The sequence below is a fragment of the Paroedura picta genome, chromosome 10 (assembly GCF_049243985.1).
Source record: "Paroedura picta isolate Pp20150507F chromosome 10, Ppicta_v3.0, whole genome shotgun sequence".
NCBI classification, from domain to species: domain Eukaryota; kingdom Metazoa; phylum Chordata; class Lepidosauria; order Squamata; family Gekkonidae; genus Paroedura; species Paroedura picta.
In genome coordinates, this window is record NC_135378.1 from 34,333,084 (window position 1) to 34,358,970 (window position 25,887).

The 25,887-nt window shown below is 45.0% G+C and overlaps 1 protein-coding gene and 1 long non-coding RNA gene across 2 annotated transcripts; one reads left to right on the forward strand and one right to left on the reverse strand.

Annotated features, from left to right (window-relative positions):
- ASAH1 (N-acylsphingosine amidohydrolase 1) lies at window positions 1-23,520 on the reverse strand. The gene is made up of 14 exons (XM_077302131.1): window positions 23,342-23,520; window positions 16,087-16,133; window positions 15,565-15,655; window positions 14,527-14,613; window positions 13,657-13,735; window positions 10,621-10,695; window positions 10,379-10,424; window positions 8,056-8,200; window positions 6,508-6,562; window positions 5,860-5,941; window positions 4,869-5,000; window positions 4,429-4,552; window positions 3,437-3,493; window positions 1-1,330 (listed from the first exon to the last, which is right to left on the reverse strand). The coding sequence occupies exons 1-14, from the start codon at window positions 23,402-23,404 to the stop codon at window positions 1,241-1,243; spliced, it is 1,173 nt and encodes a 390-aa protein (XP_077158246.1). The 5' UTR covers window positions 23,405-23,520; the 3' UTR covers window positions 1-1,240.
- Window positions 20,587-24,992, forward strand: LOC143819935 (uncharacterized). Its single transcript, XR_013225161.1, has 2 exons — window positions 20,587-20,817; window positions 22,276-24,992. It is a non-coding gene; the product is annotated as an uncharacterized LOC143819935 (long non-coding RNA).
- The last annotated feature ends 895 nt before the right edge of the window (window positions 24,993-25,887 follow it).

Genomic DNA, 25,887 nt, shown 5'->3' on the forward strand with positions numbered 1-25,887 from the left:
TTCCTCTTGGAATTCCTTTTTAATTGTAAAATGAAAATCAAGAACACAAATCAAAAGGTACATTTATAAAAATATCAAATAGCAGCACAGAAGCATCCATAGCCTCAGTGAGTAACCAAGGGGTGCAGAGGAGGGGATAGGAACAAGACATTGTTCAATGAGCAAGCAATGGCACCCAACCTCTTTGGCAAGCACATTATGAGAGCCCAGTGTATGAGACAGAGCTGCTTTCTCACATGCACTACAGTACACAGGAAGCCTCTCGAAGCCTTGGTACCAAGCAGACGACCGTGTGTGGCAGAAGAGGCAGGCAGAACCTATAAGCCTGATAGCACCGCCACTAACTCCACAAGCTACACGCAGCAGCTGCACTCCAAGTTAACCCCTCCAGCAGGTTGAACTTAGCTGCCTGCACAAGATGGGAGTGAGTGCACCTGCGATCTGGTCCAAGAGGGCAAGAACCCAGCAAATACCTTTCTCTCTTTTCAAGGTCAGAATCACAGAGGTCAGAAGACTAGTGCTGGTTGTGACTCAGCAAACGTGGGATAACTACGCTAGCTCTCATCCCCCCCCTCCAAAAAAAGAGAAAGAAAAACGGTTTTAACAAACAGCCAGGACGGCTCTGAGGTACTTTTAAATCCCAATAAGTGTTCTGGGCTGCTTTTCTCACAGACTGCACTGACTGCTGCATGGCAGGCTCTCCTCCCTTCCCAAGGGCTAGGAGTCATACGGACAGCCCTGCAGTGTTTCTTCAGCTGAGTGGAGACGAGAAACAGAACAGCAGGAACGGAGGAGTGATGGGAAGACTAGGTGAACAGCAAGCACCTCCTCATTCGTGGAGAAGAGCCGCTCGCTTTATTTCTGTCCCTAGTCCCAGAATAAAACCCTCTGCTTGAATTTGTGCAATGCCACTTCCAACCCAAAAGCCTAACAGACAGTTTTTTGAAAACTGACCAGCTGCGGCAGCAGGAGAAGTAGGAATCCAAAAGCAGTCATTAGTTTCATTCATTAAAAAAGCATACTTGAAAGGAAGAGTGGCGGGACATTAAGTGCCAGTTCATTGAACTGTAAGCAGTTAATGGAACAGGATGTTCCAACTCTGAAGACATGTGGAAGAGCCTAATGGCTACAGTAGATGAACATCTCTTGGGAGACTGCAGGCGAAGAAGGTTCCTGGCAGAAATATAGTTGCCGCCCAGTTCACCCTGGGGAACATTCATTCCTCTGGCGCGCTCAGTCCTCACCAGGGACTGCAAGGATCGGGACAGTTTCTCAAGTAAGTCTCTATACGGCCTTCAGAAACCTCCATCAACGTTGTAGACACGGTCAACTAATACGGAGGCAAAGAAAAAATAAACTCAGTATGACTTAAAGGTTGGTTACTTTCCCCCTAGGTTACCGCATTATTTCAAACTAGAAATAAAGCCCGCTGTAAAAATAATACAGCGGGCGCTAGCTGTTCCCAGCGGCCATGGCAGTGATGGCAGGGCGGCTGGGAAGGGCCCCCCCAGGCCTTCCCCTCCAGGCCACAGGCCTTCCCAGGTGGGAGGGAACGCGATCGCTGGATCACGCTCCTGCCCGCCTGGGAAGGCCTTTTTCAGGGCCCCCTTTCCCGACCCGGGACAGGAAAGGTGCAGGGCTGCCGCTTCTTTGATGTGGTGTCCCTCCTCCTTTCCCAAGGCCGAGGAGAAGCTGGCCGGCGGACTTACTGTCGGGGAAGGTTTCTTCCTCGGAGGTGACTTCTCAGCCGGTCCATTGGCTGCTTGGCCCGGGATTGACACTTGGAGGGCCCAATCAGAAGCCACTTCGTGTCTCCTGATTGGGCCCTCTGAGTTTTTAATCTGGACAGGGCCCACCCTTTCTCCTCCCACATTGCCCTTACTCTTTTATTACTGCCGCTCCGCAGGAGCGCTTTAAAGATAATATGGCAGTTCAGTAAGGCAAACCAATTACTTTTAGAAAGAAACACAAGCTATCAAACCAACATCCTACCTTAGCAAAGTCGCACATAAAATTTGTGCATGATGCTTCCATGGACAGAGGCCTACATGTGTTGCTCAGGAAATGCAGTGCTCATAAATTTTGGCACAGCAGGGGCAGCAATCCATTCTGTTGCACATGGGAGAACCATGGTGCCCACTCAGGCATTGGTCAGGGCTTGTTTGCTTCTTGGTAATAATATGAAGGATCTTGAATGGAACCACTTCCTACCAGCTGATTGATTAGGAACATGCCTTGGCTTGGCAATAAACAAAGGAGTTCCTTATATCTGGGGTCTTGAAAAATGCTCCCTGAGACTATGCAGAGAGCAAACTTTCCCCTTCTCTAGGAACTGAAGCTGCAGTGCCTCTTCCTGAAAGAAGAGCAAACGAGGCATTGCTCTTGTGGCTGCAGAAGTACCCATCAGGAAGTTGTTGCCTCCATCCCAGGAGGATACTTGGCTTGCAGCCTCCCAGCCTTTCGTGAGAGTCCAACCTGCTGCTACAGCGGCCGTTTCCTGATGATTCCTGCTGCCCTTTATTAAGATGCCAAGAACATTTCAGCGAGGAGTCCTCTGATGAAAAGATTCAATCTCATCCCTCCCACACTTGCCCCAGCGTTACTGGCACAGTTGTTAAGTGCTCTACCTTCTAAGCCATTTATGTTTCATAGTTCTCCAGAGACAAAGAGCATCTAGTACAAAGCACCACCTTGCCCTACAACAAGCACATAGAGACTGCTCCTTACATCATGGCCTTGTAAGCAGACCCACGCCAGCCACAAAGCACAAATAAAAGGAGGGCTGCTGAGTGCAACGTGGGGCTATCTAGACTGTCAATCTGTACATTCAGCAGAAGCAAGCCATGCAGTTTTCCTTGCATGGTATTACTTTCTGGAAGCATGCAGGCATGTTGCCAATAGGATGCACCCACTTGATGAACTCCTGCCATTAAACAAGGCTAGCTTTCTACATGCCGGGAGCTTTTTCAGGGGTCAACATTAAAAAAAAAATGCTTTTCTGTTGTCAGCCAAAAGTGTTGTGATATGGTAAAGAATAGCAGCACATTATACTCATCCAAATGTATTAACTGAATTTTGAGGGTCTCCCAAGCTTTGAAAGGCTAAGAGAGGCATATGGTTGTTTTCCCTGGGTCGGGTATGGGGCAGCATTCTACTAGTTTCCAAGTTTCAAAAGAGTGGACAGCATTCCTCCCCTTCTCCACTTGGGAGCAGCGCAGATAGCCTTTTGATGTTTTTAGTATGTGGTTTTGGATTTAGAGCAGAACAGTTGCCTCTGTTTACCACTACAAATCCACAGGAACTAAAACCACTAAGTTTTCAGAGCACTGCAATCAGCGAAAGCCAAAATATTTCCGTAAGTATTACTGGGGAAACTCAAATGAAGCTTTTTGGGCTGTGCAAAACACCAAACAATAGACAACTGGAAAAAACTTACCTTATTAAGGATAGGCTTTGTGGAGAGAACATTGTACAAAGCTGGTGTTGAGACATTCTGGAGGAAAAGGAAAGAAGAGTGCAGACTGAATTTAGCTGGAAACTGGAACAACAATGACAAATAGGTAGTGATTTCTGTACAGATCTTGCATACAAGTGGAACTTTTACCCACCTAATTTTCTTATGAGCCAACAGCTATGAACTTTCTAGGGGGCTTTAAGAAATTGTCGTATCACGCCTGCAACATGGTGCTACTGAATGAAACATGTAAGGGTAACTCTGAACAGTCAGCAATAAGTCGTAGTCTTCCTAACACAAGAATCCCTCAGATTATCCTGTATGTTTATCTGTACAAAGTTATTTCTGGGAGGAGGCGAATTTCTGCTTACACATTGTTCAAAGGCCCAGGCAGAGATGGCCGAACAGAAGGCTGCCAGGCCAGTGTTGCAGATTTATTCTACCTGCAGTAGACAGCAGAAGAGCTAACTTTGATATTGTGGTTCTTCGGCTACTAGAAAGGATTCATGATGGGTCTTTATTGTTTTATTTACATCTTGCCACTCTCAGAACATGGCGGATTACAATCATAAATATTCATTTAAATCTCCCCAGAACTATAATAAAATCCCTATAAAAATCCATCCCACAGGCAGCAAAAGATTCCCCCTCCCCCCGATATAATAGACCCTATGATGGCACAGTGCCTGGGGGAGGGGGGGGGGGAATTCCAGCGGTGCCTGATGACCTGGATCACCAGCAAAGAGACCAGATCTAAAATAAAACATTTTGTATATCTTGATTTCTGCCCTGAGAGTAGCCACAACCTGAATTTCTGAAACCAGCAGGCTTGTCATGCAACCCTGAATGGAGCTACACCCAACTAAGCTGATTCAAGTCAACGGGCTTAAAAAGGATTAGCTGCTTTGGGTTGCTCTGCTAGAAGATGAAGGATGACATTGAGAAGTGGCTGCTTCCACAGTCGACCGAGCTACCTGCTGCATCGTTTGGTTCAAGCACTTCATTGCTGGAGTTCTCCGATCGTCCACAATCAACGGAACCTTCCAGCGATCGTAATTGGTCTCCAGCACATACCAGACGCCAGTGCTGGAATTCAGGCTTGAGAGAAAGAGAAATGACTATCATGCATTTTCTAACAAGAAATCTCGGCAAGAGACATTTAAACGCATTAACAGGATGCATTTACCTAAAGCGAGATATTGCCCGCAGTTTGAGCATTACAAAATTGCCCAGTGTTATTAGCAGTCAGAATTAATTTTTTAAAAAATATTTAAGACACGCAAAAGTAGAGCAAAGGTTTCCACCCTGACCCTTGTAGAGATTAATAATGCTGCCTAACATCAGTGTATTCAGCAAGCACCTCTGTCACGTGGGCAGTGAGATTCCGTCTTAATATCAATCAAGACATACTTACTTCCAAATATCTAGGGAAGCCGTTCGGGATCGTGTAATCACACTTCCCTGTCCAGACTGATTCCCTGCCAATATGAAATAAGCTGGAGCCAGTAGTCTCGTGTTGGTCAGTCTGTCCTTTGCCTCTTCGTAGCTACAGACAACAGAAACAGCAACATGAACCAACAATGTACAATATGCAGAATGAGAAGTCTATCCCTTCCGTCTGTGACCGGCAGCCTTGTGCACTGAGTCATGTAGCACATTCCCAAGAGCAAACACTGAAATCTTGGGTCAGAGAAAAAGACGACACTGGCATAATCTCATCCCATCACTTCCAGGAGCAACTGAAGACAGGCAAGGGGAAGTTGAATACTTCCTTTATTGATGAATGCATCAGGAAAGGCAGATACAGCACAGGAGCCCCTCTACAAGCTGCAGGGGACTCTAAACAATACACTCCCACCTGATTCCAGTTGGCAACCTTTTGGGCTGGGGGAAGAAGCAGCTGGGACAGAGCTGGTAAAGGCATGAACCAAAAGACTATCACATACAGCAGCTTAACAGCCAAGCATTGATTGGTTAGAATGTATTCTTCATTTTGCTCCAAATGTGTTAAAACTAAGGATGTGCATTTGGTATATCTGAGCCGAAAAACAGCTGAAAAACACCTTATCAGTATTATCAAGATATTTTTTGGGCCGGTTATAAACCAGGGCATTTATCCAACTATCCAAATGTTGTTGTTGCTTTTTTCACACTCCTAGTCATAACTTTAAAGTTAAGTATCTCATAGGCTGACTTTGAAGTATTTTTGCCTACTGATACAAGACTTAATCTTTTCTGTACGCTCCATTTCTTTGATCTATGATGGGTGTTAAAGGCCCTTAAGAAAAGTCAGTGCCCCTTGATTTTTTGAGAGAGGCATTATAAAAGCACAAAGCAATCCAAAGTTCCTTGCAGCAGTGTTAGTCCTATCCCTAGATAAAGCACTTAAGAATCTCAAGTGTTACCTTGTGCTATTTTCAAGGACACTTCTAGTAAGGAAACTCATCCACCATCCATCTCTCTTGCCAAAGATCCACTCAAAGACTCCTGTGAGAAAGACAAGTCAAGAGCTTTAATAGCACATAGCCTCCTTACATTACTATGCATGTTTACTTAGAAGTAAGTCCTACTCGGATGGATGCTGCCTAACTTCAGGTAGTAGGGGAGATGCGATTTTCACTAACCTCTGCCCCCACACCCCATCATACTCCTGGGGTCTCACCGCATGGTGGGGGGAGGTAAAGAAAGACATGCTCTCAAGATGGAAATCCTCCTGGTCAGCAGTATTCTTTTTAAGCAGGATCCAAACAATCTGATCTGCTGTCAGGTTTACGTGCTCAGGACTGCAGTCTTACACACCCAGCCTTATCACATTTAGCTAGTAGGGCAACTGACAGCTTTGTGTCCATATAAATATGCTCGGGGATATAGTCCCTGTCGGGCCAAGCTGATTCTGAGTGGCATCTATATCATGCCACTGACTGATTTCTCTAGTCTGCATGCATCTCTCTCGTGTAACTGATGATCGGAGGCTATTAGGCTAGTGCAAGTCATCCCCTCATGTGAGCTTATGCCTCATAACTGTTCTTCTACATGTAAAAATGTTTACTCACCGATGTAGCCACCATCAATACTGAAACGCTCATTCATGGTCAGAGTAAAAAGGCCCTACAAATATAAGGTTAATAAAGAGAGGTTTTACTGGTATCAAACAATTATTCTCCATTTCCTAAATCTGTATCTTCTTGTGGAGGACTATTTGGATGAGACTATTTGTGTAAGGAATTCTTCAAACAACTGAACTGTGAAGATCCTTTGTACACAGACATCAGGGCCTCATCTCCTGATTATGACAGAGAAAACAAAAGGTTTTTGGCTACTTAGCTAGACCCCTGATATTTGGCTCATGTGGACCTCAAGTCTGTAGGAAAATTTGGAAAAAAAACAGGACAACTCTAACCAAAATAACTCAAAGTACGGGCCACAATTATTAAAGTACTTTCAGGAAAACTGAAAGCAAAGTTGAAATTTGGCAAACATAGATGAAGGCATACTGACAGCAAGAAAGAACAGGAAAAAATGAATATATTTTGCACTTAGCTGTCAAAATGGGAGCATGACATTCACATTCTAACAGGGCCGCATTCCAACACAAGGTAAGCCAACCTTTCAAGGGATGAATTTCATTCTGTGAGAGCTCTGTTACCTCCTCAACATTTCTGGTTTGGCAAGAAAATGTATGTTTGCTTGACAAATACAAGCTTTGTGCACTGTTTAAATATTCTTGCCTTTGGACTCAAGCCACCAAAAATTATAGGTCTACAGGACAATCTCCTTACAACTTGACACCTAAGTATGTAGAAAGTCTCATCAACAAAAATTATATGTCTAAGGCGGCGGTCCCCAACCCCCAGGCCGGAGACTGGTACCGGTCCGTAGATCAGTCAGTACCAAGCAGCGGCTCCTCCTCGTCCTCCTCCCAGGCTGCTGCCTCGGGGGCTGCCCTGCCACTCTGCCGCAGGCTCACTTTAGGTGCTCTCCAGCGGCCGCCATGGCTGGGGCTCCCCCTTGGCATGGCACTGCGCAGCTGCTGCTGGCAGCGCCCCCCAGCAGGCGGCAGGAAGTCAGGGGCGCTGGCAGGAAAGCAAGTGGAGCAGGGGCTCAGGTGGTGGTGGCAACGTCCCTCGGCAAAAGACTACCCCCCCCCCCCGGCCTCAGTAAAATTGTCAAACCTTGACCTGTCTGCTTACCTATATTGTTCTTTATGCCAATAAAGGCTTTTGTATCTCTTTGTATCTCTCTTGACCGGTCCCCGGTGATAAAAAGGTTGGGGACCACTGGTCTAAGGTACAAGATCCTTATCTCTTAACATCTCAGTATGTAGCAAAAGTAGCAACTTCAGCACTAGTCCTTCAAAAAAGACTATGATTACATTACTTACATTTTTTTATCCCACCTTTCCTCCAAGGGTCTCAGTGTAGCAAAGCTTTTTAAAATCACTCTCACCTAATTTTGTTTTCACAATCACTCTGTCAGGCAACTAACCCCTTGGTGGTTTGGAAAGACTTGGTTGGTATTTTAAGTCAGCGTTGTAATATATGTCTCTGGGAGACACTGTGAGCAAACCATGCCCAATATTGCATAAAAGAAGGAGTTCTTACTGGTTTGATCCCGGATACCATTCCCACGTAGCCTGCCAAGTTTGAAGACCGGAAGACTGTCTTATTGTTCTTCTGAAAATCCAGTGACACCATTAAGGGTTTCAATTTCTGTGTTACAATCCAGGAACTATTTTTAATATCCCACCTGCAAGAAATATTGCTTTAAGCATACATGGGGTTTGCGTACTTAATCCTGTTGAAAGAGGGGGTTATCCTACCACAAAGGAGATGTGGACCACTTGCCATATGTTTGAAGCCTTTTCATTTTTATGCACAAAATGAAAAACAACCGCAAATAACAAGTTACTCCACCCTCGACAAAATGCCACAGAGCCCCTGCCCTGTATGGCCACTGACGGCCTCAAAGTGGGCAAGAAGTGAGTGTGTCATGATTCTGGACACAGAAACAGCCTAAGGCAGAGTCTTTGAGTTCAAAGCCCACAAGGAGTTTTTATTAGATCCAGAGCAGAAACAGGAAAACAATCACACCAGGCAATCACTGTTAAAGACAAGTGGCCTTGGAAGGTAGGGGATACATAAAGGATTTAGCCCTAAGTCCCCCCTTCCCCTGGTCGCTTCATGCCAAATTCTTTTCCCACCAGAGAAGCCTACATTCCTCTAAACAAAAGTGAATCAAGAACATTCAGAGCTGCTTAGATACGACCATGTTTCCCCGAAAATAAGACAGTGTCTTATATTAATTTTAGGTAAAAGAAATGCACTAGGGCTTATTTTCGGATAGGCCTTATATTTCTTCCTTTGCAGTGTCCGATCCAGTATGCTTTCTCCCCTCATCCCATGCCTGCAGCGGGGCAGACGCTCTGTTGGAGCCTTCTTCCCCCAAGAGCTCAGGTGAAGATTGGGGGCGGGGAGAGGTCCTAATGATAAAGCCAACACCCGTGTAGGGCAAATGGTGGGTCGTCTTTGCAGCGGAGCCTGTGTCCCCCTTGCTCAAACCGCTGGAAGGACACCGGCGGAGAGCAGCTGGAGCTTGGGCGCTAAGAGGAAGCTGGGCAAACTCTCCAGCTCTGACTGAGTCCACCTCTTCCTGAGATGTGCACAGGGGGTGGGGAGGTCCATTCTGCAGCACCGGGATGCCGGCCTGGGGACTGTTGCTGGGCTCTCCAGGAAGGGAACGCTCCCCCCCCTCCCTCCCACTGGCTCATCCTGGCCCAAGTGGGAAGGGAACCCCCATCCTGCAAGCTGGATCCAATACTCTCCACTGAAATCCTTCTGGCTGCAGTGGGGAACCGGTTCCCCACCACATCGCCATGTTAAAATGACACTTACATGTGTCCTGGGGAGTGTCCAGGGGCAAACTGCCCACAATGTCAGCAGAGAGCCCCTGGCTGGTTGGGTGGATGGGAGTAGGAGTGGCCTGACCGAGGTAGGTCTTATTTTTGGGGGGAGGGTTTACAGTAGCGGTGCATGAAGAAGTACTGCTAGGTCTTACTTTTGGAATAGGTCTTATTTTCAGGAAAACATGGTACATAGGCCTCCAATAAAGATAAGGCTATAGAAAACACTCTAGTGACTCAAGGATCAAGGAACAAGGGGAGGGGGAAGATAAGGATGAAAAATTCACATCTATTGAAAAATAGCTAGTGCAGGTGGAGTCCTCCTGATTGAAGGTATGGCACTGATGCGCCACCATGACAAAACCTATGCTGGTTGCCAACTTAGGCAGCCCCAGCAGGGGGGCCAGCTTAGGAGGGCTGATGTGGCTCAGCGTTCTCCAGGGTGATTTTATCAATCCTGTCACCGCCTCGGAGGAGAAACAAGAGACCAGGCAAAGAACTGCAGCCTAATCTTCACTGAAAATCCCATCAATCCATTCTTTGGCTTCACAGATGTTACCAAATATTGCCCGCAGTTGTCATGTGGCAAGGAGGGCAGTCACTGCACATGCTAGTCATAATGGGAGAAACACTCCTCATAATACAAAATATGCATGACACCTTTGTACTGAAGATGCATGTTTGAGACTGCTTTTATCAGTGGTAGTCTGACAGCTAATTTCCGCCCTGCCTCTGAGATAATTACAGGACTCTGCACCCAATTTCCAGTTAAAACCTCCTTCTATCCTCCCCCAGTGCTTGCACAGCACAACCACTCAAATAATTGCCATTTTCAGATAATGGGACAGAGATGTAACAGGGCATGCACACTGGCGTCTCTATGTAAGAGCAAAGATGCTGCAAGGTTCTTGCCTTTATCCTTTTTTCTCCTTACCACAATTATCAAAAGGTGTGTCATGCTAATGAAGGGTGTGATTTAGAGATTAAACTAGTGATAACAAAAAAGTCACAGCAATATTACATACCCAAGAAAGAGTCCAAAATCAAGATTTCTGGCATGATACAGCTTTCCTGGTTGAGAAGCAGGCATGGAAGAGAGACAAAGGGATTGTATTTATTTATTTAGATTTTTATACCACCCATTCTTTACAGCTCTGGGCAGTTTACATGGCGGTTTACATTGATTGTAGACATTAATGATAAAATACCTTAAGAGAAAAATATTTCTTATGACTCCCAAACCAAGTAGTGGCTAAGCAATCCTTACCTGTTTTGTCTTCAGCTACTATTGAAGTGCACAAGGTGAAGATTTCATAGAAGACATTGAATACAACAATATCACCTGTATTAAAGAAAAAAAGGAAAGACGTAGAAATGGGGGGGGGGGGATGACCACTGTTTTCATTGACTGTAACACTAAACTTTGTGCAAAGTAGGAGGGAGTAAAGGAAAAGGTGGCATGCATCTTCAGAACATTACTAGGTAGTTCCACTTCTAGCTACTCACACACAGAATACACCAGAAGGACAGTTCCAAACTTTACCCAGAAAGGTTGAAACAAAAACTCTTGAGCAACTTGGCTATACTACAATCCATTCTTAAATTGCTACTTTATTCATCTTTAATGTTACCAACATGTCACCTGGAAACAAGTTATGCAAGTTACTAGCTTGGCTGTTTCCACTTCTCTGTTCAATATCTGAAGCTGCTCCCTCATTTAGGTTTTGCATTAACATGGTAATGACATCCTTCTGGACTGTATGATATAGGAAGCAGATAACCTGTACTTTCAAAAGCTTTAATCGGGGGAATCTGCCTACAGGTGCAGGCATAGCCTTTTTCAAGTACTTTTTAATGCCTGAAGAGAACATAGCACATGTATACAAATGGGAGGTTTGCTCCCAACTAAATTGTATTGTCTTTCACTCAAGAGAAGCAACACCTCACCACACGAATAAAAATGATCCATGTGTGCAGTTTCAGCCATGTACACAGAGTACTCTTGGATACATACATATCAAAACCCAGTGTGGCTTGCCAGAATTGCTAAAATACCCTACTGCAGCAACACAAGACTTTATATATACAACCAGCATGTTCAGCGGGTGAAAAAGGGAAGAAGGGATCCCTTTTGGCCACCAAAAAGTCTACACTGGGGATTGTGGGACCTGCATGGACAAAAACCATGTGGGATGTGGGCTAAAGGCATTAATTGTTAAAGTGATTACTGGGCAGGATTCCAGAAGTAACAAGAGATATCAACTGACTGATTTTACTGTTTCCTGCTGTTATCCTTATCCATGGGTCCTCTATATAGAGCTCTCAGCCCCATATCCCTCACAGGGTGTCTGTTAAGGGGAGAGGAAGGAAAGGCGATTTTAAATTGCTTACGGACACCTGAGGCCTGCTGGGTGACTGGCCCATTCTCAGTTCTCTCCCTAAGAAGAGTCTCCAGTCTGATTTTCCCTTCACATATCTGAAGACATGGCTCTGGAAACCTCATCTATAACCACTATGCCACAATTCCCAAAGCTCAGTCTTCTCCCACAACTAACATTCCAAACCACCCCTACAACCATGCCTTCATTTGTCACCACACTACCACGACCCCCCCACATATACAACCCCACACAACACACATATTCAACAGACTAGACCAGTGGTCCCCAACCCCCGGTCCGGGGACCGTTCCCAGTCCGTGGATCAGTTGGTACCGGGCCGCGGGTCCTCCTCCTTGGCTGTTGCCTTGGGGGCTGCTCTGCCATTCTGCTGCTAGCTCACCGTTGGTGCTCTCCAGCGGCCGCCATGGCTGGGGTGCCCCCTCTGTATGGCACTGTGCAGCTGCTCCTGGCAGCGCCCCCCAGAGGGGCACCGGTGGGAAAGCAATTGGAGCAGGGGCTCAGGCGGCAACGTCCCTCGGCAAAAGACTACCCCCCCCCCCCCGGGCCGCAGTAAAATTGTCAAGCGTTGACCGGTCCCCGGTGATAAAAAGGTTGGGGACCACTGGACTAGACAACCCCCCCTTCTTTTCACCGCCAAGCTCTCTATCTTAATCACTCTCTTCCTTTCTACCTCCCTCTCTTTGCTATTCCCCCCCCCCAGCGCTCATTGTATCAGCTGCAATGGGCTTTAATTCTAGTTGTTTATATTTTGGAATATGTATGATTTTTTTTAAATGTTGTAAACTACTCTGAGCCAGCTATGCCAAGAGGGAAGGTCCTAGAAATATAATAAATAAAATAATTGGGTGAGATTGAGCTAAAAAGCTGGTTTTCAGCTCTGTTCAATGGTCAATCCAAAGGATTTCAACTGCTTAGGACAGCATAAGGTAGTAAAACAATACTATACAGTTACGACAATCATACCCTCTTCCCTCGTCCACATACTGGATTTTCCTTTGTCTACTTTCTTGCTGATCGGTCCCTTTATTTTTTTATTGGTTGACTTATCCAGTCACTTTAATTTTAAACACACACACACACACACACACACACACACAAAGCTTTGTATTCAAACTCCAGATAATTTGTTGCCAACAAGTGTTTCTGCTTTTCAACAAGATCTTTAAAACTTTCTTTTCAGTTTCTGCTTAAATGCTCAAGTATATGTTTCTGAATTTCACTGATATGTAAAGTTTAGAAGGCAGGAACATACAACCAAATCCCCCAAATCCTTCTTTATAAACAGACTACGGATTACACTTCTTTTCTAGATGCTGTTTCCCTTCTTAACTGGGTAGGGATCACTTCACTAGAAACAATTACCCTTTTTTGGCTTGAGTAAGGACCAACACCTGCAATTCCAGCTATAGGTACACAACCTTGTCTGTAGTGACGCCTTGTAACTCTATAAAAAGTGGAATCTTCTAAAGAGGGCTCCAGAAGTACCCCACTAAAAACTGACTAGCATGTCAAAAACATAGGGTTGCAAACACCATATAAAAAAGATGGTTGCTCAATTGCATTCTGTAGCTCCATGAGATGTTTTGTCAGCAGGATATAGAACAGAATCATATGTGCCTAACACATTCCAAGCCTTCTTGTGTAATAATATGCATATAATTTCCCTTTTGAGATTCCTTCTCACTTGGCTAGCTGTTCATATTAATAAACACCACAAGAGCGAATCCAAACAGCTATCATGAATCTGACATGAAACCCAAAACATCCCCCCAAAGCAGCCAATGTAAAGATGGAGTTCTTTACAAAGCTCTCTACAAAGTCTACACCTTTTAAGTTCAAAGAACTACATGGCAATATTTTTATATAGTGAAATTTCAAATTGCTATAACAACATAGGTTACCTAACGGAGCATCAGCTGCCTCAGCAATGCCCTTGATCTCTTCATTGAAAGGATAAGGAAGGGTAGACCCTAACCACACCTAAAAGGAAAATACAAGGTTTTTAACATTTCAGATTTTAACTGGTCAAATGACTTTCTAGTCTGGATTTTTCTGTTCCTTTCCAATTTCTTATGGTACTGATTATTTCAGGAACTGTAAATGAAACAGGTTACAGGAACTTGAGGCCATTTCTAATGTTACCCATGGGTCCAAGTTACTTAAGTTTGCCAGTGAACTTACAGTCATTAGTAGTTGCTCGCAAGTATGGATTGCCATTGACTTTGACATAAGCATATAAATTTAATAAATAAATAAATAAAATGTACATCTAGGTTTGGCTCTTACTGACTTTGCCAGGGCTGCAAGAGGGAAGAATAACTTGAGTAAAGAAAAACTTAAGCTTTTCTCTAGACCATATCTCCTAACAGCTTCATGACATTTTGTAACAGCTAAAGCTATGAGATATGGTTGCAGGAGATTCTTCAAAGCCCCATCCCCTCTCTACAGTTTATTTCAATAACTGAATCTGTCTCAGAGGGAATTGTAGAAGGTTTCTAGATAACAAAGTTTAACCTCTCATCCCTCTTAACAAAGGGAAAGATTCCTACATAGCCATATGATGTAGGATTACACACTCTGTTGTGTATATCTATAAATATTTATATTTATTTTTTTAACAAAATGTGAACAGAAGGTCAGCAGAAGAGACAAAGTCATTTTTAAATTCAAGACTGGTGTTGGGAGAAAGGCAGGCTAGAACCGTTTCAAACAAATATTTAATAAACAAGCTACTCTATCACAAGCTTCTGACCTTTGGGGAAAGTACTCACCAGTTTTGATTCCAACAACTGTACCAATTTGCCACTCGGGAAGAACACAAACATTATTTTTTTGATGTGCTCTATTAGGACCTTCAGCTACAAAGATTTTTGGAAAAAAGCAGAGATTACCATTTTGTGGGAAAGTGACACAAGCAGCAGAAACACATAAAACCTGCATGTACCCCAAAAGCAAGTCAAGAGAGTGTAAAAAATGAAAGTGTTTGCATCCAAGTATTCCTTTACGAGTATGAAACAGCACTTCTGATCATGCGGAGTGCAATTTCTATGGATTCCCCTTCCTGACAAGCTCTTTTTCTGCTGCATTCTGTGGTGCAGCTTTGCTGGTGGGATGGACTGGGTACGTGTGTGTAGTTGGGTCCAAACAAGTCAGTGAGTGAGCAGGGATCTCCTCTGTTTTCTGACTCCCGGCCACTAATCTCAATCTGAAAACTGCTTATGAAAGAGCAGAGAGGGCTGTGGTCGAGGTAGCCCTCTCAGGGCTCTGATTATGTGATGCACAAGGATTTTAACGCTGCAGCCCCGACAGACTTGGCTGGTAGCAATGGGCACCTCAGGGAACGCCAGATACCCTGGGTCTTTGGAATGCCTTGCTTGAGTTGCATACAAAGCAGGTCTGTCTCAAGTCACAACTACAAGCACAGTCAACAGGGAACAGGATGACATCTCCTTTCAATAGGCATGAAAAAAAGAAATAATGTCCACACACCCAGAAATTCATTTTCAGTTCAATGGCTCAAACCTAGGCCCATTACTGAAAGTTCAACTTATACTCATGGTACATTCATTCCTTTATGAAGTCTAACTGTTTCCGATTACATACTCAAGGATTGCGGTCTTAAAAAGGAAAAAAACATGCAAATTAAACAGTTTTCTGTTATGGAATTTTCAATTTGGATTCCTAGTTCCTCAGCAAGACATGTGCCAGACATCAATGATCACATCTATGCCCGTCCTAATTATTTTGATTTTCTTTAAAGACAAGACACAAAGCCCAGTTCTCTCTGCCCAGCCCCTGAAATTAAATACCTCATTTTTCTTCTCATTTGCCATCTGGGCCCATCTTTCTCGAGGTGGCAAGTCAAGATTGATGATGTAATTTGGAATGTTCCCACTAAACCTGAAAAAAGGGAAATACCACAACATTCATACAGTATCTTATATATATGAACCACGATCTTTCAGATGTTTCCACTGGATATGTGTTCCCCCCCACCCCCCGTTCGCCGCAGTTTTTACTATAGGTAGGCCATGTGACTTCCATTGCAAATACACGTTTTCCTATTTTTTCCCAGGAGGAGCCTAAAAGTGTCTCAAACAAGATAATATTCTCAAGAAGACTTGATTGCCAATGCGTGAGTAAATTGCTTCTGATTCTTCTATCCATACTAAAACATGACTGCTGAGGCAACTCACAATGATATTCACCTACCTTATAGCAATCTCACGATGCCAACTCAGTGCAACCTATTCAGTTTTGATTAAGCCAGGGGGAAGAAAGAATTGCCCTTGCACTTACTACTATTAGCTGTAATTTCTTAAGTTACTTACGTTGCTCCTGTTGGAGGATACTGTTGAATTCGGCAATCTTCACCATACTGAAAAAACAAGACAAATCTCTTTTCAGGATAAACACTTCTGCATTTGTTGCAATGAAAGACACATTTGATGTATTTAAAGCCTTTGCAGCTTAAGCAGATGGAAATTAAGATGGAGGCTGGAAACCTATACACACTTAACCAAGAACAAACCCTATGAAGCTCAGTTGGGCTTACTTTCAAGTATAGATGTGGAAGACCAGACTATGACCCATTATGCATGGCGGCCAATTCTCTGGGTGGCCGCCACGACATTGCAGTGGGGCAGGATGCCCCACCATGTCCTGTGTATGCATGGGGGCGAAGCTCCGGGACAGCGCACGTACATGCGCTGCGCACCAAGGCCGGGAAGCCTGGGATGCTGCCCCACAGCCGTGGGCGAGTGGGGATGGGATGGGCTGGGCTCCCACTGCACACGACAGTGGGGGCAGGGGTGTGCGGTATCCCTACAGGAACACCGTAGGTTGGGGCTGGGGGGGGCAGAATGGCCCGGCGCTGTCAATTATGCACAGTGCCGGCCTGCCCCAGCCCCTGCTGGCACCCGCAGTATCCGGGGACCGTGGAAGTTCCTGCGTTTTCTTCTGTGGCCTTGGGCCATGCCATGCCCGTGCTGGCAGTGGGGGCATGCATAATCAGGGATTTACCCTGATGCCCTGCCCCCGCCAGCGCGGGCATTCTGGCCCATGCATAATGGGTCCATGAGACTTCGAAAGCATGGCAAGGATTTTCCACTTGTATATTTCTCTCATATCAGGCTTAAGCACAATTAGACAGTATAGTGGATTTCACAAGAGGTCTTTCCCAGGTATTCTTAGGAACTAGTTTGTACATTACATTCCTAATCAAAGGATTTCACAATTCGGCTCCTTTCAACTGCCCCAAAAGCACTAAGTTAAAAGACTTTAAAAGTGATTTTATGCAGAAATTCCATTTCTACAATTGTAATTTCTAAAATAGGCAAGATAAGCGTATCCTAAACAGCTTATAGTTGTCAGTAACATCTGATCACAGAAATTCTGTGCTCAAGTATGCATAAATGGCCTGCTATAATAAGTACAAGCAATCACTGATTTGCTTGTCAAAACAGATGACCTGAATATGGGTCATAAGACTCTGCATAATCACTGCACGTGGTAGTTCCCATTTTGTTAAATGAGGTGCAATGTTGGAAGGCTTAAAGCACATATTGCATGAATTGGCATTCTCTGTAATAGCCTATGAATACATAGTTGCATTTTCTCAAGATAGGCTGAAGAGGATTGTATTCCAGTTTGGCTTGCCTTTGAAGTGTTCCTCAAACTTCTTGGCCTAAGAAATATCACAAGCTGATTACTACAGGAACCAGATCCTAATATGATTTCCACCCTTTAGAGGCAGTTCCAACATGAAGGGCTGCAACATCACCGGGCCTTCACTGGAATGTTGAGACGGTCAACATTTTAAAGATCACCTCAGTCAGTGAAATAGTCTAGTTTTGAGCTTGATGCTTCCTAGAAGAGAGACAGGCAGGCTTGGAAAAGCCCATCTCTCAGGAAATAGAAGTATTCACAAACCTATCAGCCTACTCTGGCCTGACCAGAGGATATACCCAAAGCAAGTGAAACAAATAGGCAAAAGGTTGTATCTTCTTGAGATTTATTAAGAAGAAGAGTTGGTTCTTATATGCCACTTTTCTCTACCCAAAGGAGGCTCAAAGCGGCTTACAGTCGCCTTCCCTTTCTTCGCCCCACAACAGACACCCTGTGGGGTGGGTGAGGCTGAGAGAGCCCTGATATCACTGCTTGGTCAGAACAGCCTTATCAGTGCCGTGACGAGCCCAAGGTCACCCAGCTGGCTGCAGGTGGGGGAGTGCAGAATCGAACCTGGCATGCCAGATTAGAAATCTGCACTCCTAACCACTACACCAAACTGGCTCTCAAATGCAGTCCTAAATAATTTTGCAACCAGAACGGGGTCCCAGGTATTCAATCCCATTTTTTATTACTTCTTCAGTGGTTGCAATTGTAGTCTTACTATAACATCACCAGTATTAATTTCTACAGGTACGGGAAATCACATTGGCAATAGCTCTTCAGTAAAGGAGTCACTTCTTCAATTGTTTGTCAGAGGATAAGCAAGAAACCTTGTCTTTAAATAAAAGGATATGAGGGTGAAATCTAGCTGGCCTTGTCTAGCTTGTGTTACAGCTGACAAGGTTCAAGACATTTCTTGAAACACTGTTAAAAGTGGCTCCATTACAGAACACTTCAAAACAGGGCTTCAGGTAATCCTGCAAAGCAGAGAATAAAATCAGAATGTTCTTCAGTCAAGCCTCCTTGATTCGGGTGGGCTGCTCTAAACCAGTGGTCCCCAACCTTTCTGAGGCTGGGGACCGGCAGGGCCGCGGGCCGCGCGGGCCGTGTCCGCGCATCGCGCATGCATGAATGCGCCATGCGTGGCCGAAATCGCGCATGCGTGGAACTTTCGCACATGCGCAAAAGTGCAGCGCATGCACGATTTCAGCCGCGCATGGCGCATTTGCGCATGCACGATGTGCGGGCATGGCCCGCACATGCGCGATGTGTGGTCATGATTTCCTCTCCCCACCCTTCCGCAGTAAGAAGCTTCCCGGGCCGCAAGCTTGCGGCCTGGGAAGTTTTTTACTGCGGGGTGGGGGTGGGGAGAGGGAGCTGCGGCCCGGCGCCATGGCCTTCACGGCCCGGCACTGGGCCGCGGCCCGCAGGTTGGGGACCACTGCTCTAAACCAAGCTGGACAGGCATGACGTGCCACTATTCCAGGATTAGAGCATGGGCCCTTAACATGATGCCCATAGGTGCCATGGCACCTTCCCAGGTATATGCCAAGTGTTTTTAGAAAGCTGACAGGGACAGATGGAGCCTTTGCCCAGCAGAGCTTCTGACTGACAATGCAGATTTCTTTAAAGTGCTGCTTCAGCAGAAGCTTCCCTCAGAGTGCAAGGATCTTCACTGTATGCCTGAAGCTAAGCTGTGTATGTGTAAGAAAATATTTTTAAACAAGACAAGATGTTTTTTACAAAGACATCCTGTTAAACTGAGCTTCTGCTGACAAGTTACCAGTGGAGTTATGCATAAGCTCGCTCCCTCACGTTTTGCTGCTGGCTCCATCTCCTACGACAGCCATTCTGACCCCACTTCCTACAGTAGCCCTTTGGGAATTGACTACTTTGGGTTGCCATCTTCTGGATGCATGGTTTCATAGGTTCCTTTGCGAATGACAAGCCACTGACACGATATCATGAGCATCCTGGCCTATTAGCCATGCAAACTGTCCTAGAGAGGTGAGGTAAACACACTCCACACAGCAGTTATAGGGTTGGGCACTTTGGCATCCGAAGCGGCTGTTCTGGCCCGAAGCAGCCAACACCGCGGTGCGGGGGGGGGGAGGGGTAGGTGCTGGCACGACAGTCGACGCAAACACACAGGTGCATTGTGCTACACTAGGAAGTTGAATGCATGTAAATGGCATAGCAGAAGTACCCTTCATTTAAGGGAGAAGGAGTAGGTTTTTATACCCCACTTTCCTCTGCCTTAAGCAGCTCACATGTTCCCTTCCTCTCCCCACAACAGATATCCTGTGTGGTAAGTGGGGCTGGGAGAGTTCTTAGAGACCTGTGTCAGGCCTAAGGTCACCCAGTACACTTTACGTGGATGAGTGGGAATCAAAGATTGTTCTCCAGCGTAGAGCCTGCTGCTCTTAACCACTACCCCAGCCTGGCCTTTCTTTCATACAAAGGAGGAGAGTCTCCATCCAGTGAGTAGTCTGTAAGGACAGCAACAGCAGCAGAAAGCATCGATAGGTTAGGGTATTGTGTCAGCCCAACATATTGTCTATCTTCAAGGAAAAGAATCCGAGATCACCTCCTAATATGAGGTCAGCATTCTAGATTAACATCAAGAGATCCTCTGCAAGGCTCTACTACTTACATCAATGGCAGAGAGAATATAATGTGGATGACACACATACAGCCTTTTGAACAGCATCCATCAAAAAGCACCACTATTTTAAAGCCGCGTTTTATGGATTACAGCAACAAGTAATGATGTATGTAAAGATTCTAAGTTTCCAATGCCATTTTAAAAGCAAGCTTTAAAAAAAAAAACGTTCTCAGTATGGGTGAGAAAAGTCTGATATATTTTATTTGAAACAAACACAGTATCAAGGCTGCCAGAAACCACAAGAGTCTCTCTCCCCTCATGTCAGCAGTTGGAATGGATTTCAAAATATCATCATCAGCAATAATATAAATGCTTGATTTCACAACCTTTATTTTGTTGCTCGTTTTAACCAGCAAAGGCTTAACACTGACTTGAACAAGCGTCATGGACTTCCTGCAACATATTTTTTAATGATTGCTTAACAATCGTCAAGTGTCTCATGGGTATGGGGCGGAAGAGAATCAATTTTAAAAATGATAAACAAGAGTTCAGGGACTTCGCCAGCGGTTGCGCACACATACATAATTAAACAGAGGAATAACTAGTTTAAAGTCCTGGAGGAGTTACTTTCTATTTCATTAAAAAGCACATGATGCAAGCACGGCACGACTAAAGGGAAGGGAAAGTACCTCTGCAGGAACAGTGGCAACCAAAGGGTAACAGAATCTCGTCTTGTTACTAATTGGAATTGCGTCTAAACATCCAGCGCCTGGAAAAAGAGTCCAAGGTAGGCTCTAGAATGTGTTAATTGTTCAACTCAATACTTCAGGCCAATGCTTAATGCAAACAAACTAATCACTCTGCTCAGTCCCAAGGTCCTGTGGAAGCAGATGCGAGACTTCCTGAAAAATGGCTCCCGGACAGCCTGAATTTAACAATGCCAAGGAGCTCCTGAAGAAAGGCAGGGGAGGGAATGCAAACAGCATCTGACACTATAAGCTCAGCATTTTGACTACTGCCAAGCCATCATGGGACAAGGCAAAAAGAAGTCTTTGTATACAAATAATTGTGTGTGTGTGTGTGTGTGTGTGGGGGGGGGTGTGGTTGAGAGAAAGCTATAATTAGTTAACCTATAGTTTAAACCAGGGGGAGTCAAACTGCAGCCCTCCAGATGTCCATGGACTACACTTCCAAGGAGCCCCTGCCAGCGTTTGCTGGCAGGGGCTCTTGGGAATTGTAGTCCATGGACATCTGGAGGGCCGTAGTTTGACTATCCCTGGTTTAAACTCATTCCAGCTGCAGTCCTAAGAATACCATGGAGTAAGTGTCCCTGACTGAAGTAGGGCTTGCTTCCAAGCAGATCTGCTCCCTTGCTGCCTTGTCCTGAGCACATGTAAAGTCTCCCAAGTCTACTGAAGTCAGTGTTTAGGATTGCATTCATCAAAAGGAATCCTACATAGGTCTATTCACTGGGCTTCCTCTCTAGAAAGCATTCTTAGGATTGTGTTGTTGGCCATCTAGGGAAACACTGGTGCTTTGCAACTTCCTCTGTTTATTTGCAAGGGAAGGTCAAAAGGTAAAGAAGCCAGGCAATTTAAACTTCTCCCACCAATTCACAGAAAAGGCAAATTGCAGGTATTTTTGCAGATGCGACGGTATGCTTTTTATGCAGATGACAGAATACCTTTTAGTCTAGACTGTGTCACTTTAGGACAGTATTAATGCAAAGTAAGACCGAAGTCATACTTAAAATCACATTCTGGTTCACGGGTTCTTTTTTTCAGGATGCTGAGACAGAAAACACGCCCCCAATTTTATATGTTGCACATGGAAGAACCTCAGAGCTCCCAGAACTCTTCCTGTAAAAAGCATAAAGAGCTCCAAATGCACTTGTGACTTTTAATTATGCATTTCTCAAAACAGATCCTAAAGGATCTCCATTATGAATGCTTTAATGGCAACTTGTTCTTACTTCTTAGTAGGGGATCCAAAGGGCTAACAACATTCTCCTCTCTGCCACATTATCCTCTGAAAAACCTTGTTAGGTAGATTAGGCTGAGTGTGTGTAACCCATCAAAAACCCCGTGGGGATTTGCACCTGGGACTCCCAGGTCCTAGTTCTAGGCACTAGAACTGGGTTCTTTTTTCTGGTACAGGGAGAATGTAAAAAATAACCGTCCACACTGGGGAGTTCCCAAAACAGTCTGCCAGCATGTGACTCACAATGGCTCTGTTCCTCTTCCAGCACAGAACTGTCAAATGGGGCTCTGGTGTTGGGCCTCTCCTGTTCCTAGACTCCAATCTGAGAACAAAAGACTGTCCAAATACACATCCAGCAGCCAAGGCCAGTTCTCCGGCTGAACCATCCCAGGAATGGCTGGGGACAGCTCCACCAGGGGAGTGCTCACTCATTCACTGCAGGGCAGGACTCCTTCCTGGAGATCATCATAGCCTCCTGGATCAGCACTGCTGCTCGCTGGCAGGCTTGGTTCCGCTTGGGGCTACAAAATACCTTGAGGTGCCTTTAAAACAGGGGTGTTCACTGGCAGGGGCTCATGGGAATTGTAGCTCATGGACATCTGGAGGGCTGCAGTTTGACTACCCCTGCTTTAGAAGACTGTTCTTTCTAGGGAATAAACCTCATCCAGACTGATCTAAGAGGCAAGCTGTATAAGACTGAACATGTGGATCTGTCAAACAGGATCTGCAGCCCCTCCACCTGGATTAACCACCATCAGAGCACCTTTGCTTCTGCCCACCGCACTTTCAGCCTCCAGCTGCTGACAGCCAAAGGCAAAAAGCAAAATAACAACTCAGCTCTGCCCTCCAGTGCAGGACTTTGCTTATGCCAGAGTTCAGACCCGGAATATTTTTCACTGCTAAAGAATGCCCAGAGGCAGAGACACTTCCTCAGCACATGCAGAAGGCTCCTGCTTTTTACCCCAGAGGTGAGCAGGGTGGGGAACTCAAGGATCAAGTCTACCAGGGTCAGATCGCCTGATCTAGGAAACTCCCGTGCAAAGCTGAGGAGTGCTCACTACAGCTACTGAGCAGGAAGGGAGATGCATTTTGTACCTGCTCAGGAGCACTCTTCCTCTGGCCTGATTCCATTCGTCATCCCAGGCACTGGCTAAAAATAACCGTCAACCCTGGCTTTTGCTTCCCTGTCAAGGTCGCCGAGCAGGTCGAGTTTCACCCTGCAGTCTCCGCGCTGCAAAGAACAGCGCGGGTCCGCAAGGCAGGAGAGACCGAGCAGCAGCGGCGGCGGCTGCTGCTGCTTCCGCGGGAAAACAAGGCGCCATCCGACTCACCGGGTCTTTCGCCAGCACGGCGACCAGCGCAACGGCCAGCGCAGCCACCACGACCGCCCGCATCTTGCTCGCAGCCCGCTGCACGGCCCACTCCAGGAAATGGTTCCCGGACGCGGGGAAGAAGTAGGAGCCGTCATGTGACTACCGAGGCGGTGCCCCCCCCCCATTCCCCACGTGAGGCCGGGCGGAAGTGCGGCCCGCGGGGGACAGGCTCCTGGCCCGCCTCGCCTCGCGGCCCTTCCAATCCGGAGCGGATGCCGCTTTCACTCGTGCAGCAAGCGCGGCGGAAGGCGGGCCGGGGCGAGGTTGCCGCGAAGAGAAGGCAAGCGGGAGGAGCGAGCTAGGCGGCAGGGCCAAGTCGGAGTCCCACGGCGCTGGGAGCAAGGTGTGAGCTTCCGTGGGCCCCGCCCGCTTCTTCAGATACTGGAGGATGGAAATGGCTAGGCTACAGATCTCAGGGGAGAGTAAATTAGCGGGGAGTTAGTAAACAGCGAGCCCGCAGCAGCAGGCCTGTCTCCCTGCGTGGATGTGTGTTTGTGGCCTCCATACGCACTCCACATAAAGGGCGAGAAGCCTTGGTGGAAGATTTTTTTTCTTCATTATAACAGTCTTCAAAACAAAAAAAAACCCTCAATATCAAATGGATAAATGTACCATGAAATTTTTTATTCCAGTGTTCAAAACATGAAATTAGTTTTTCTGTACACTTTTCAGCTGTTTTTTTTAAAACTGATATTTGAAGATACCAAACTCTTAAACTGCTCTGTCAGAGAAGGTGAATCTGACCCTCCTGTCCAGATAAGACAATACAGACTTATATGTATCTCTTAACTTTTTTAAAAATATATGTTTTTATTTTTATATGGATATAGAAAAGAACAAGGAAATAATATATTTGATTACAATATCACCCTCCCTCTATCCCCCAAAGTCCCCATTTGCTTGAAGTTCTTAATTTTTTATAAGAATTGAAATTTTCCAGGTCACAAATAGTACTGAGCGAGTGAATGGGGTCAGGGTGTGTGTATTAAAATATCTGATAGCCGAATTACTGAAAAAATATATGTTATGAACGCTTCTACAGTAATCATTTACATCTCCAATTAAAGGTACTTGTGGTGCAGAAGAACAAACAAAACATGGTTTATACTCATTGAGACACTTTGGAGTTTTCGTTAGTTTGTGGTAGATATGGTAAAGCGATGCTATTCAAAACAATCTACTTTGTTAAAAAAATCTAAAATCTTTCAACCTACTGCTTGGTTACTGTATTGTTACGGCACAGGCCAATGCATGTTTACACCCAAAGGGTGTAACAGCTGAGAATTTTACTGGCAAATCTTTCTTGGCCCTTATCTTTCACTTGTCTTTGGAGGTGGAGTAATAGGATTAGCATTGCAATTTCACCATAGCAGTAGTATAGCAAGTTAATGAATTGTGTTAGTGTGTTAGTGACATCTCTGATTTGGCAATTTTCAAGTCTGTGTACTGTACTGTTGTTCTGACATGTAATAGCTTGAAATCAGAAAAAAAAATTAAACTTGTTTAATATGCATATTTAACACGATGGAGTACTATACATATTTTATTGAATTATCAACAGAAGCAATAAAAAACCTCATGATTTGTTGCTCAGGCAGGCCGAAGAGAACCAAGTTGAATGCGTAATTTGCTTTTCACTGTTACTTTGACATAGAAATGAATTCCTCTCCACAAAAAGTCTAATTTATCATACAGTTTCCCTGTGAACAACTTAATAAACCAGCAAAAAAATAAATAAATAGCCAGTCCAGGAGTCCAACTGAAATTGCTAGAGTTTCTGTCCTGTAGTTGCTTCCTAATGCTTGTCTCTGTAGCAGTCAAGAAGGTGAAAATATTTTGGCTTCAACTCGCTGCAGAACCTTGTTTATGGAAAGGCCTTAAACATTACTTTTTTCATGTTCTTTCTTATAATTGACCAAGTGTAAAACTTCACAAATCACATGTGGACATGTGTGAAAGAGCAACTTTTGATCCCAATCTGAATGTTCAAGATCTAATTGCACTTTCATAACACTTAGCGGCGCATAACATTGTTGAGACGCTTCTGGTGAGTAAATTGCTTGAATGCTATTTCATGCCTCCTCTTTGTATTCCATACTGTGCACCTGTATAAACCTGATGTGACTCATACACACCCTAATATAAGAATGCTTGTTGGCGTAACAGATTCAGTTTTACTCAGATGGGTGGGACAACAGGTTTTGAAGATATCTTATCTGGAGGATCCAAAAGCAGGAACCAAAGCTCAAAACTATTCTATTCACTCTGACATCTGTCATTATTATTAATTGGAGATTGAACAAGAGCATAATAATATCCCTCATTTACGAAGTACATACATACACACTATACAGAGTTACATTTTAATATCCTTTCTATTTGCATAATGCCAGGCTAACAAAGGGAAGGCAAATTTCCTTTCTTATTCTGATTATACCTTAAAAAAATTAAATTCAAGTAATGTGTGATTAAACTGTGGAATTTACTGCCAGAGGATTTATTTA